This window comes from Doryrhamphus excisus, linkage group LG7, assembly GCF_037039965.1.
Source record: "Doryrhamphus excisus strain RoL-2023G ecotype Guam linkage group LG7, RoL_Dexc_Guam_v1.1, whole genome shotgun sequence".
In the NCBI taxonomy this organism is placed as follows: Eukaryota; Metazoa; Chordata; class Actinopteri; order Syngnathiformes; family Syngnathidae; genus Doryrhamphus; species Doryrhamphus excisus.
Window position 1 is genome coordinate 13,105,317 of NC_136363.1, and position 13,572 is coordinate 13,118,888.

At 45.1% G+C, this 13,572-nt stretch overlaps 2 protein-coding genes across 4 annotated transcripts in view; both read left to right on the forward strand.

Annotated features, from left to right (window-relative positions):
* The first annotated feature begins 15 nt into the window (after window positions 1–15).
* vps72a (vacuolar protein sorting 72 homolog a) lies at window positions 16–3,291 on the forward strand. Its single transcript, XM_058047962.2, has 6 exons — window positions 16–394; window positions 639–791; window positions 1,348–1,474; window positions 1,809–1,985; window positions 2,355–2,499; window positions 2,646–3,291. The coding sequence occupies exons 1-6, from the start codon at window positions 278–280 to the stop codon at window positions 3,034–3,036; spliced, it is 1,110 nt and encodes a 369-aa protein (XP_057903945.2). The 5' UTR covers window positions 16–277; the 3' UTR covers window positions 3,037–3,291.
* Window positions 3,292–7,262: 3,971 nt separating this feature from the next.
* The window catches only part of syngap1a (synaptic Ras GTPase activating protein 1a), a 31,009-nt gene continuing 24,699 nt past the window's right edge, over window positions 7,263–13,572 (forward strand). For 2 of the 3 annotated variants that reach the window (XM_058047949.2, XM_058047950.2), the window contains exons 1-2: window positions 7,263–7,861; window positions 11,966–12,069. In XM_058047949.2, coding sequence (XP_057903932.2) covers window positions 11,970–12,069 — 100 coding nt within the window. In that variant the 5' untranslated portion in view covers window positions 7,263–7,861; window positions 11,966–11,969. The remainder of the gene's footprint in view (window positions 7,862–11,965; window positions 12,070–13,572) is intronic. The other variant, XM_058047951.2, reaches the window with a different exon arrangement.

Genomic DNA, 13,572 nt, shown 5'->3' on the forward strand with positions numbered 1-13,572 from the left:
CTTTGCGCCGGAAGTTGTTGTGCTAACCCGGAAAAAGTGAGGCCGTACAACAACGGATAGCAAGTTTTAGCCGACAGCTACAAGTCAGGACCGTCCTTGAATTGATAATTACTAAAAAATACCATTACTAAAAATACTAAAAAAATCACTATTTGGGCTACGACAAAATATTTATATACGGGTTTTTCAATAAACACATTTTTCCTCGACGTACTGCAATCAGCATACCGCGAAGTAGACAGCCGGTTGCTAGTATCACCAAGCTAATATAAACAAAATGAGTTTAGCATTTCACAGAGAGCCCAGGAAGACTGCGGGGAATCGTATGTCAAAATTACTGGATGCCGAAGAGGAGGATGAGTTCTATAAGACGACTTATGGAGGCTTCAACGATGTAAGTTTCTTATTTTCTGCATGTGATATTTGGGTTGGGTGGCACAATATACTAACTGCAAAGCACAAACACAATAATAATGCAAATGTACTGTCTCACTGTATCAAAACTGCGTTGGCTATTTCTAGCACCTTTTGGCACTTTCCCGTTGCAGTTGTTTTATGGTGTTTGTGTGTTTTGGGTTGTGGACGTTTGGACTTTGCTGTGTGTTTTGAGACTAAGCCAGTGCACCTCTTCCATCCAGGAATCTGGAGACGACGAGTACCATGGAGAACACTCGGACACGGAGGATGAGGTGGACAGCGATTTTGACATTGACGAGGGTGATGAGCCCGACAGTGACCAGGAGGAAGACGCGCCTCGGAGGAAAAGTCGAGTTGTCACTAAAGCATATAAGGTAGAGATGGGAGTAGTAGTGTTTATTTTATTACACAGCCGTGCCTTGCTTTTAATCACTTCATTGGTTCCCAACCTGACCACGATAAACACATTTCCGTAGAGTAGGAGTCAATATTAATAAGAGGAATATTATAGTGGAGCATAGAAAACCAGTTTATGACTTTCTAAATACCGCCTTTAACATTATTAGAGCCCAGTAGACATGAAATAACACCCCAAGAATTTACCACTTCCACACAGAAAGAGAGAACCTTCTTTTCCATTCGATCTCAGCCATGGCATGTTGGCGGGCTTCTGCTCTGCTTCTGGCTCAAGAGCCAGTCTCTGTGTGAAAGGTAATGTCATGTCTCATAGCATTACTGATGCCTTGTGACCACAAAAGTACGTATAACTTGGCTTTCAATATTTTTTCACTAACGGGCCGTAGTCAACCAGAAACAGTGATTCATTGTTTTTTGAAAAATGGCAATATAGTGAGGGAACTGTGATATGACAATTGACAACTGTATATATATTTTTTACTCTATATTTTTTTGTGTGTATTCCATATAAAGGAACCTGTCAAAGTTGCCAAGCCTAAGCCGAAGCCCAAAAGACCCTCAGTGGAGACAAAGAAGATGGAGAAAACCAAAGTGGAGCTGAAACGGAGGATTCCACAAGAATTTCAAGACTTTGGAGAGAGTATGATTGCAACGAACCTACCACAGATGCCTTGTTCCCGTAAACCCCTATTAATGGCTGTGTTTCACTTTGCACACTTCTGTACTTATATTTCATTATGTATACTGTGTACTCTGTGTATTTTGACAGTATAGCGCTGTTCCAAATCATTACTGTTGTTTGGCACTAATTGGAAATGCATGATTTATCCACTTCCTCTTCTCTCCTTTATTGTGAATTTCAACTACAGCTGTTAGTGGTTGACTATTTGGTGCGCGTTGCCTAAGTGTGCTCACTGAATCGCAGCCATTAGCTGAGTGGTTCTATCTCAAAGCCATTTTTGTGTCTCTTCCAGCACGGAAGTCCGTGCGACAGTCCACCAGTGAACACACCCGCAAGACCAATCTGCGCCTGCAGGAGCGCCAGGACGCCCCTCGGCGCAGGAGGGGGGCCCACCGAGACCGACCTCTGACGCAAGAGGAGCTGCTGGCTGAGGCCAAGCTCACAGCTGAGCTCAACATTCGATCCCTGGGTATCAGCGATACTTTTACACACAAGGGAAGGGGTGTCTAGGGACACGCACACGCACACACACGCACACATACACACAGCAGCACTAGCATGCTCTACTAAGAACTTTCCTTCTCCTCATGATGACAGCTTTTCATTCATATGTCAAATTCCATCACATTTATTCTGTTTTTATTGGCCAATTCCGTGATTCCATTCATGATTCTGTTAACAGAGAAATCATAGGGGCCTGGGAGTCCAAAGTGCGGTCCAAGGGCCATGTTCAGCCCACCAAAACAAGATGTATTCATTATTACACCCATAAAGCTGGGGTGTGGATGTTTTGTTTAGCAGCCGTGCTTCATGGATTTCCACGTGGTTGTGTGTGTAGAAAACTACGAGCGCCTGGAAGCAGACAAGAAGAAACAAGTGCACAAGAAGCGTCGCTTCGAGGGTCCCACCATCCGTTACCATTCCGTCCTCATGCCCCTCGTCTCGCCATCGCTTCCCAAAGAAGAGAACGTGGACGTGGAAGGGTATGGTAGCCATTTTCAATATGATGCTGACCTTTGAACTGTTTGTGTAATCTGCTCACCGGAACCAATTTAGCCTCAAACGCTTTAATCCCTTTTCATATCAACAGTAGAAATATTCTCATTATTCCTGCTTGATGACTTCTCAGTTTGGACCAGGATGTCCCTCAGACCACTCCGGCCAATCCGGCCACGCCTTCCCAGCAGCCCGCCGGCGGCGGCCTCTGCTCGCGCACTTACGTGACCTTCAGCGACAATGAAGCTTTCGAGACCGCCTTCCCACGCGGCGCCCCGACGGGCCCTCAGGTACCCATGCAGGAAGTCTGCCCCGTCACCCACAAGGCAGCGCTGTACCGCGACCCGGTCACCGACATCCCCTACGCCAACTCGCGAGCCTTCCGCATCATCCGGGAGGCGTACCGTAAGTACGTGGCTGCTCACGGGTTCCCGAACATGTCAGGAGGGATGACGGGGCACGACTCTGCTTCGAGAGGAGCACGCCACAAGATGGCGGTCAAGCAGAGCGCCGTTGCTACGTAGGCGCCGGTAGACACTAATCGTACTGTTTGTCCATAAAAACTCCAGACTGGAATCTCCACCATCTTTCTCTAGATTGATTTCGAGAATTGCTAATCCACATTGAGTGGATTAAATAATGACTTTGGACTTTTTTTTTTTTACTTTGTTTGAAATAAAATAGAAAATCACTTACATTTAGTTCATGCATTCAATCTACTTATGTCATTGCATGTACAGTATTTGCTGTAATTTCATTAACCTATTTGATGCCGTCGTTAAGTGCCAAAAAACAAGTGCAGATTATTTGTCATTTTTTCCCCCTTTTGTACACGTTGACCTGCTGCCGTTACGTCTTTTGTACACGTTGACCTGCTGCCGTTACGTCTTTTGTACACGTTGACCTGCTGCCGTTACGTCACACCAAGCCAAGGTTCATTCACTCAATCACTCATTCATGATGAACTCCTCCAGGAAAAAGAACATCTTTTTACCGTCTCGTCTTTATGGATCCAAGAAGAGCGTCTCAGATCGGATTTGCTCTGCGCTATGACTTCTGGGAAAAACAGCGATTTTGTCACTAGAAAGACACTTTTGGTGTCTTTTTCATGGCAAAACCAAGCAAGTTAACACCAATTTTACTTAAAAAATACACATAAAACGCCAGCCTCCACAGAGCCTCCACAGAGGCACAAAACAGCACCATCTACTGGTTGGGGTGAGACACTGCTACCCTTTTACGTAGTACAGTCGTCTTACAATATCCCATTTTTTTCGGGAATGAATGAATGGGGCGGCACGGTGGTCGTGTGGTCAGCACGCAGACCTCACAGCTAGGAGACCAGGGTTCAATTCCACCCTTGGCCATCTTTGTGTGGAGTTTGCATGCGTGGGTTTTCTCCGGGTACTCCGGTTTCCTCCCACATTCCAAAAACATGCTAGGTTAATTGGCCACTCCAAATTGTCCATAGGTATGAATGTGAGTGTGAATGGTTGTTTGTCTATATGTGCCCTGTGATTGGCTGGCCACCAGTCCAGGGTGTACCCTGCCTCTCGCCCAAAGACAGCTGGGATAGGCTCCAGCACCCCCGCGACCCTCGTGTGGAAGAAGCGGTAGAAAATGAATGAATGAATGATGGCTGTTTTGTGTTAGTCTATTGTTAGTCAAAACATTGAAATGCAAGTGATATACACTATTCTGGCCACTGGGGGGCAGTAACAGATTAGACGTCCGTTAGCCATAGGTGCAGAGCATTCATTATATTACCTTAGTCGTGAAGTCAGCCATGGCATGTCCCACATGATAACGTGGAAAAAGGACCTCCTCCCATTATATGCGGAAGTGGTCAGTTTGAGGCCTTTTTCCGCCAACCCGTTTGAAACCCTTTAAGTTTAAAAGACGTACATCCAGGCTAACTGGTTAGCTCGCTTGCTAGCTAGCTAGCGGCCGTATCGAGCCCCTGCAGCATAAGAGTTTGGCAGTGTGTCGTAAGCCAATAATAATAGGAGTGTAAAGTTGACTATAGGGGTGCTATTTCATGTCTACAGGGCTCTAACAATGTTCAAAAGCGTGTTTAGTCATCTATGCTCAAACTTTGAAATTTTATTATTTATTTAATTATTATTTTTTATTTATTAGCATTGAATCCTATTTCGCGGAAATTGATTTTTTCCCAGTCTGGACTGGAACCAATTAACCGCTATGAAGGAGGGACAACTGTATCAGGTTTGTCCACCCCTTTCCTACAGAAGGATGTAGAAAAGGAAATAGTGTTGTTGTTGAGTGAAATATTTAATAACACTTAATCATCATTTCATTAAACAAAAATCGACCAATAAAATGGTCATCGGGGCAACATTTGGGACACACCTGCCCTGATAATCCACTTTCTAGTGCATTGTTCACTTAGAAATGGAGGAAAATGTTGACAAATTGGCAAACAAATGCTGAATCTGCATCCTTGTCAGGAGTAATTAGGAGTCATTTTACCTGAATATGCACATCTTGTATGTTTTCTTCAGTTAGTTTTTCTTTTTTCACGTCGCAAACGGAGCAGGTCGGGACCCTCCTCTCAATCTGGTCCCATCACATACGCAAAAATAATAATGGCATTAATAATGATGAAGCAAAAACAGAGAATTCCTTCACCCAGCTCCGCTAATTGATTGCTTTTGTTGTGACAGCAGAACTCCAGTGCAATTATCATCATCATCATCATCATCATCATCCCTCTGTGAGGTACACAAACATCACACAGCACAAACACATTTCAGACCGGCTCACCATCTAACTAACCATGCAGACAATGAAATATTGAAATATTCACACCCTGTTGTGTTGCGTTCAATGACAGCCCTCCAACGGATGTGCTGCATTGTCATTATTAATTCCATGAGATTTGACCCCCCCCCCCCCTCCCAGTCCAAAATGACGTTTCACATGCTGGCGCCGACTGTACACTTGGCAGAGGAGCGCTGGTTCTAGTGTGGTAGTTGCCATGGAGACGGAGTGTAGGTGGTGTACTGTGCTGTACTCCTTCCCTTGTCCTCCCTTTAACTTGCAGTCCCTCTAACCCACGTCGGCCTCCTCTCCTCTCCTCTCCTCCCGTCACTGAATGCACCGTGTTGCCTTTGAGGGACTCCAGCTCATCAATAAATGCTTGTCAATGCTCTTCGTAGCCACGGACGTCTGTCATTCACCTCCAGCAATTAGACGAAGACGTCTCTCACAAAGACGTTGCATGACTTGCTTTCTTTGCACTCAATCCCCCTGCTGACCAGCCATGCTTCTTTTTTTCTTTTTGCAGGCAAGATTTTCTTTTATCAGTTTCCATGGCGATGTGTGTGAAGGTTGAGCATGAAGGAGTAGATCACATGTAAGCAAAAGATGAGAAACCAATGCATGGAGTGTGTGTGTGTGTGTGTGTGTGTTAAAAGTTGATGAAAGTAGTGGGCTAAGCTCCTATTAATACATCCTTGCCCATCATCCAACTTCTTGTCTTTTTTTGCTTTTTAAAAAATTCCATTATCAGTTTCCATGGTGATGTGTGCGTGTGCACGGGAATAACAAGAGCGAACAGGGAGAAGGATGTGCCACTCGTAGCCTATATTTAGGACTGTCTGTGCTACACTGACTAAAGTTCTTGTCCTTAGTTTGTCCCTAGTAAGCTTAAACGTCCCCGTTATGCAAAAGTGACCTTTTATGATGTTGGTGGGAAAACATCCATCATCCACTTTGGGAGAAGAGCCACTCAAAACGATGGCATGATGTGAACATGATGCCGCCTCTCGCCTGACAGCTTTGCAGGGCTTCGCTACACGTCTTAAAAGAAAGCGGCCTTTTTTATTCAGCCACTATAGGCTAAGCTAGCATGATGTTGTGATGTTCATCATTGCCGGTGTTGCTGGTTTGCTGCCTCAGCTCGACCACTGTGTCCCTCTCAGCCACCCCCCCTCCCCCCCGCCACAGCTGAAAGGAACTACATCACAAAGTTCTAATTGCTAGAATTACAAACATAAAGCAGCACAACACGTTCTTGGGAGATCAAAACATTCATGACACTTTTATTTTGAAATTCCTTTTTTGGGTCACAATTATGACTTAAACTCAATATTCCAAAACTTTATCCTGCACTCACATAGTGACAGATATACAACATATAAAGGAGAATATTTACCATAAAATAGACCCCCCCAAGTCATATTTGACACATTGACTGCAGACTAATCCCAAAACTTCCTGAGCCTCGACTCTTGAAATGAGTGATCGGAATTTATTCAGACACTTGAGACCTGTCCTGGTCAGGCATCGTGGAATAGCCTTTCACACAACGCCCCCTAAAGGTGGAAAACCGCCAGGTCGAATTCATCCCTCTTATTCCGCGTCGGTGCAGTTCACGCAGAACAGCCGCATGCAAAAAAAAATGACGCACAAATGCCGGCTTTCCCATCCAGTGCAAAAGCCTTCTCTCTCATAAATATTCGCGAGTCATAAGTCCTTCCACACGCCGAATGTACTTATTGGAATCAGCGTGGGGGATTAAACACACTCGGGGTGTAATTTCAGCCTTATCACGCCGCCCAATCTCCTTCCAATTAAGCGGCGCAGTGGGGTTCCTCCAGCGGGAAGAGAGCGCTCACGGAGGCGGCGCTTCTCCCCCCCCTCGGCTCCATCTATCTCTCTATCTCCGCCCTCCGGAGAGAGGCGCATCCGTTCAGCGAGCGCCTCTTCCTCTTGCCGCCACAGCCGTTGCGTTTAATCACAATTAGGTGTGACTGATGACGCGCGGACGCTGGCTCGGTTCGGTAGCGGACTTTGTTAGAGGACCTGCTTGTGGATTTGTGCTCGACTGACTGCTTTTTAAGAAAGGAGGCGGAACCGAGCGAGCGGAAGGAGGGAAAATGTGCAGGCATCACACTGGCTTCCAATGTGGCTTCACCACGGCTGGACTCCACCTGGATTTGTACTTTGGATGTCTCCATGAAGGTGTGTGTTGGATGCCGTGGTGACCTGCCGGTGGTGCGACCCTCCACCAACCGTCTCAGTTCTGTGTGGGGGAAAAAGTGAATGTGGATGCGGTTTCCAGGTGCATTGAACGCATCATGAGCACAGAGAGAGTTGAAGAAGAGTGATGGAAGTGATGATGATGATGATGCAAGCAGGGATGTCTTTCTCTTAAAACACTCCACTGGAGGCCGACATCAGACACACACGCATGAGTGAGGGGTCACGCAAAAGGGACGACGACACAGGCCGGGACTTCTTGGAAGCCATCGCCGTGGCAACCCACTGCAGACACTGATGTGACTGAGCTCTTTTCTTCATCAGGTAGCACCCCATCTTTACTGGGTGAGTACACACACACACACACACACAGCTGTCAAATCATTAGGTACGCCTGCCTTTTTGCACTACAAGCATTGTTATGATGTATTATGACTTGTACTACTGAGGTAGAATGTAATCATTCCAAAGGTTGTAGAGCAGGCCTCCCCAACAGCATCACACTCCCGCCAGTTCAAAACTTGGGAGCGACCAAGATTTTTGGAGCAAGTTGATAAAATAATAATAATTCGGTCTAATCATGGATTAGATTTCATCTAGTGAAGTGAAGCCATTATTATTATTATTCAGTCCTCAGTCGCACCGTTGGTGGTAATCTACATCTGTAGTCACAGGCGTCCCTGGGTGGTCTGAATTTGTGCGTACGGCCTCTCCAACATCATAAACATTCTCCAAACATTCATTCATGTTCATATGAATGCATATAGAAACATCAAATCATCCAGCCGCTTGTCTTCACCAGGGGGCGGGGCTATGCTGGAGTCCCAGCTGACTTTGGGTGAGAGGTGGTGCACACCCTGGACCGGTCACCAAAATGATTTTTTTTAATTTTGTAAATGTAATTTTATTTCTGGCGGCACGGCGCAGACCTCACAGAGGAGACCAGGGTTCAATTCCACCCTCGGCCATCTCTGTGTGGAGTTTGCATGTTCTCCCCGTGCATGTGTGGTTTTCTCCGGGTACTCCGGTTTCCTCCCACATTCCAAAAACATGCTAGGTTAATTGGTGACTCCAAATTGTCCATAGGTATGAATGTGAGTGTGAATGGTTGTTTGTCTATATGTGCCCTGTGATTGGCTGGCCACCAGTCCAGGGTGTACCCCGCCTCTTGCCCAAAGACAGCTGGGATAGGAAAATGAATGAATGAATGAATGAATTGCTCGTGTTTCATTTGTGACTACGTTAGCATGACGTGAACAAGGGAATGGCATGCCTGCGTTAGCCGCTAAGTGGACATACCAAAGCTAATGCTAGTTTGCTAATTCTCATCAATATTTATTTGCTACTTTTCCAGTCATTTTTTAGTTTGTTTAGCAAAGCAAACTGGATCTTGCGATGGAAGAGCCGCAAGCTCAATATCCAAAGGTGGTTTGCGCAATTTAGTCTAATGGCCGTTAGAGTGCACAGTAAGAAGATGTGTGCACTTTTCCAAAGCTATTTGTCACCGTGCTACATTCCAAGCTAAGCCAGTCAAAGCGATGGCTTCGCTACCCCACCGTTCATTTTGCTCGTTTTGCGGCGTGGCCACGCGACCTTGCAGAAAGATATGGATAAGATGAATCACATGACCTAATTCATCCATGGTGTCCTTTCAGCTGACGAGCAGACAGAGCAACAGATGGCGCTATAATCTCGCATCAGAAAGACATTTGAAGGCAACCCAAAGCTGGAAGAAAGTCCTTTCCGGAAAAAGCTGAACTAAAACATTCATTCATTCATTTTCTACCGCTTTTCCTCACAAGGGTCGCTGGAGCCTATCCCAGCTGTCTTTGGGCGAGAGGCGGGATACACCCTGGACTGGTGGCCAGCCAATCACAGGGCACATATAGACAAACAACCATTCACACTCACATTCATACCTATGGACAATTTGGACTGGCCAATTAACCTAGCATGTTTTTGGAATGTGGGAGGAAACCGGAGTACCTGGAGAAAACCCACGCATGCACGGGGAGAACATGCAAACTCCACACAGAGATGGCCGAGGGTGGAATTGAGCGCCTGTGCGCTAACCATTCAACCGCCGTGCCGCCCTGAGCTAAAACATGAAATATAATTTCTGAGTTTGGAGCATGTAGACTTGCTTTGTTACAATTCTTCTTACATTCTGGTAAAATAATTTTCTTGGAAAATTATTACCTTTTTCTCCAAGAAGTAGATTTTTTTTCTTGTAAAATTGCAAATGATAACACGATGTTAGATATCAGGACGAATAATGACTTTTCCAGCAGTTATTATTATATGAAAATATTAGACAGGCATGATATCTTTTTTGTAAATTTGTATTTGACCGTGCCCATTTGTCCTAATGACGACCAGCACATCACTACTATCAGAAGAAGCAGAGTATAGGCTGGAGAACAAGGTGCACCGTAGTCGGGCACACGCTCCAAGCAACATGCAAAGTTGCCACAGCTTATTTATACAGAAGATGGATTCTTATATGTCTGACATGTCGACTGAGGAGCCAAGAATATACGTTGGCCATTCCACTCAGGCAGTATCCTTGGATGCTAAATTGTGCCACTCTTCATGCTACGTCAGCTCGAGTGCAGCACGGATGGAGGATCATCCGCATGATCCAAATACGGATGTTCTCTGCCAAGAACACTAAAGCTCTGAACCTCTGTGAATGTTCTGGAACCAAAACCCTTCTGGTCATAATCCATGAATGATGACGCCTTCTTTTTAGCAGGGGAAGCAACATATACATACAGATATACATCTTCTTTGACCTTCCTTTGCTTTTTGGACAAATGCAGACTGCTACTTGACCCCTGACCTCCCCAGCTGAGCTCCAACTTGAATGCACTCCAATCAGAAATGATGAAATGATCTATCAAAGCAATGCTATCAATTAATCATAGTAACAGCTTGGGGCCGAGCAGCAGCCATACTGACATTTAGGGCAGGAAAGGGCAACCGTGATGAGATCTGCTCTTTAGAGTCTTCACATACATAGCATGACAGTCCTCACATACATGGCATGAGAGTCCTCACATACATATACATACATGATGGCAGGCAAGAGAACCATCCCAACAGCCAAAAAATGTAACTCATCTAACTCGGATACCGAATAAAACATACCAATCAAACCCAAAAATATGATAAATAAATATTTCACCCGGGCCGCACGACAGTAGAGTGGTTAGCGCGCAGACCTCACAGCTAGGAGACCAGGGTTCAATTCCACCCTCGGCCATCTTTGTGTGGCGTTTGCATGTTTTGGTATGAATGTGAGTGTGAATGGTTGTTTGTCTATATGTGCCCTGTGATTGGCTGGCCACCAGTCCAGGGTGTACCCCGCCTCTCGCCCCAAGACAGCTGGGATAGGCTCCAGCACCCTCCGCAACCCTTGTGAGGAAAAAGCGGTAATGAATGAATATTTTGCCTATGGAAGTGTAATGCATCTAACCCGGATATCGAATAAAACCTAAAAATATGATCAATAAATATTTGACCCATTGAAGTGTAACTCATCTAACCCGGACACCGAATAAAACATACCAAACAAACCTAAAAGTATGATAAATAAATATTTTACAATAAAAGACTTTTTTAAAAATAGCATTTCTTAGATTCAAGCGATATACAATGAAATAAACAAAAACATTTTTAATAATATGACTAAAAAAACATCTCAAATTGTATTTCATCTTGTAACACTTATTTTATTTCTTAACCATTTTTTGCATAGATGATTAGAATTAGTTATTCATCCAACTTCCTGTTTTTTTGTTAAAGGGGACCTATCATACTCATCGCATTGACTTGTGGGCTCTAGAGCAGTTACACAAAGTAAGCCGCACAAAACGCTTTCTAGAGCTTCCAGACTCTGCGCCTTTTCCAGATGGATTTCTTTCCTTCCGCCTGAACAGTCTATTGTCTAATGTAGTCCACCCCCTGCCCTTCTCCCGCCGCGCCCACTCCGCTGCCATTGGTCACACTCCTGAGCGCTCCCGAGGACTTCGGGGTACATCCTGTCGTTTGTTTACTGTTGTAGGGCAACTGCAGCCGTCTGGATTGCGGTGACGTCAGTAGAACTCGTTCAAAAAAATTGCAGAGCCAAAACTGCTTTTATGGCTCACTTCCAAATACGCAAACCTCATTGTCCAACGCGTTTGACACAGGAACGCGACATCGTAACAACTTTTATAGGTCCGGAAAGACGACTAGCATCATAGGTCCCCGTTAAAGTTGCTGTGTGCACGGGAGCGAGTCAATGGATTCGGGTTTTTCTTCCAGCTCTGAGTTTCTAGCCAGCGGCTTCGTGTTACTTAGCATCCAAAAGAGTGGATGTTCAGATCAGATGATCCTATCAGATGTTCCTCTCAGATGTTCCTCTCAGAGTGTATTTCTATGACTTTGTGTGTGTGTGCCTCGTAGCTGCATGGACACATCGTCAAAGTCGTGGCTGCCACATCAGGGTCAGTTTGGGTTGGGTGGTCAAGTGGAGGTCTGCTGTGGCGGACCCGGCGTTTTGACCCCAAGTGAGTGCGTTCCAGCCCACACACACACACCCACACACACACACAGGTCCAGGTATTCTATATGTGTGTGTATATATATCCAGTATATGCCTATTTATATTTTGATATTTTGGCGTGGGTTTGTGTGTGCAACTTCTTGTCTGTGCTGCTTTCGCTCAATCAATCTGGATTTTGTGTTGCTATGTTTGTGTTCAATTTTGGTGAGACTGTCCCACTAAGTCCCACTGATGTTCATCTTTGATATTTTTTTCCAAATACTTTCTAAAAAATTGTAAAACTAAAGGGACGGCTGGACAGCCTCCACGTGAATACGCGAAGACGTGAAGATAAGATGCAAATAGTCCACTGGAATTGTTCAAGTCCAAGCTGGAACTATCAGTGCTGAAAAGCCAGCATACCAGGAAATGCTGCAAACGTTTGACAGACATAAGCCGCACAAAACGCTTTCTAGAGCTTCCAAACTCTGCGCCTCTTCCAGATGGATTTCCTGCCTTCCGCCCAAACAGTCTAATGTCTAATGTAGTCCACCCCCTGCCCTCCTCCCGCCGCGCCCACACTCCTGAGTGCTCCTGAGGACTTCGGGGTACATACTGTTGTTTGTTTACTGTTGTAGGGCAACTGCAGCCGTCTAGGCTCTAAGGAAACACGTCACAAACGCCAAATACGCAACTTTACAGCGTGAAAGAAATATTGCATTATTATGATGTATTTATACGTGTACGAGTACATACGATCATAACAGTGCACTCAGAAATGAAGACAATAATACTTTGTAATATCAATGGTCCTTTGAAAAAGAGCCTGCGTTGTTGTGTGAAGTGATTTCAGTAGTTCAATGCAAAAAGGGAAATGTAGATTCGACAGTCACGACAAAGTGAAATATTTCAGGTTTATGAACTTTTCAAGTTTGCGAACTCGTTATGGCTCATTAAGGCAACGCGGTTAAAGTGTGCATCAATGCTGTGCTACGATGAAAGACACTTGTTGTCACACACGTGCTGCCTTTGCCTTTCTCTTTGTCTTCATAAACATTCCACACATGGTGGTGCATAACCATAAAATGATACATTTCATTACAGTTTGACAGCCTTGCTTTTCTTTTCATACTTTTACAACTCCTTTGTCTCGTATTTCATCGGAAGAAGCTTGGCTCCTTTGAGGAAGTCACTGAATTAGCTTTAGCTCTTCCTAGACTTGCCGTGCTGTGGAAACCTTCCTCCACTTGGCTTTTTTTCTTTCCAGGACTTTTCTATTTTGTTGTCTTTTGGGAAAATTTACACTAGTGCTCAATCATCGCTCACCTCTCAGCGTTCACAGCTTTTCCTTCAGCTTCCAGGGAAGCGAGGAGAAAGGACTCCAAAGGCGAGAGGCCGCGTTAGGAAAAAGGAAAGATGAGAGGAAGCCTCGTGGCGTCTCACGGATGCTGGATGCTTTCATCAGTCTGCTTTTTTGCAAGCTCACCTCTCAGTCAGTTGTTTCAACCTGTGGTAGCGGCAAGCCATG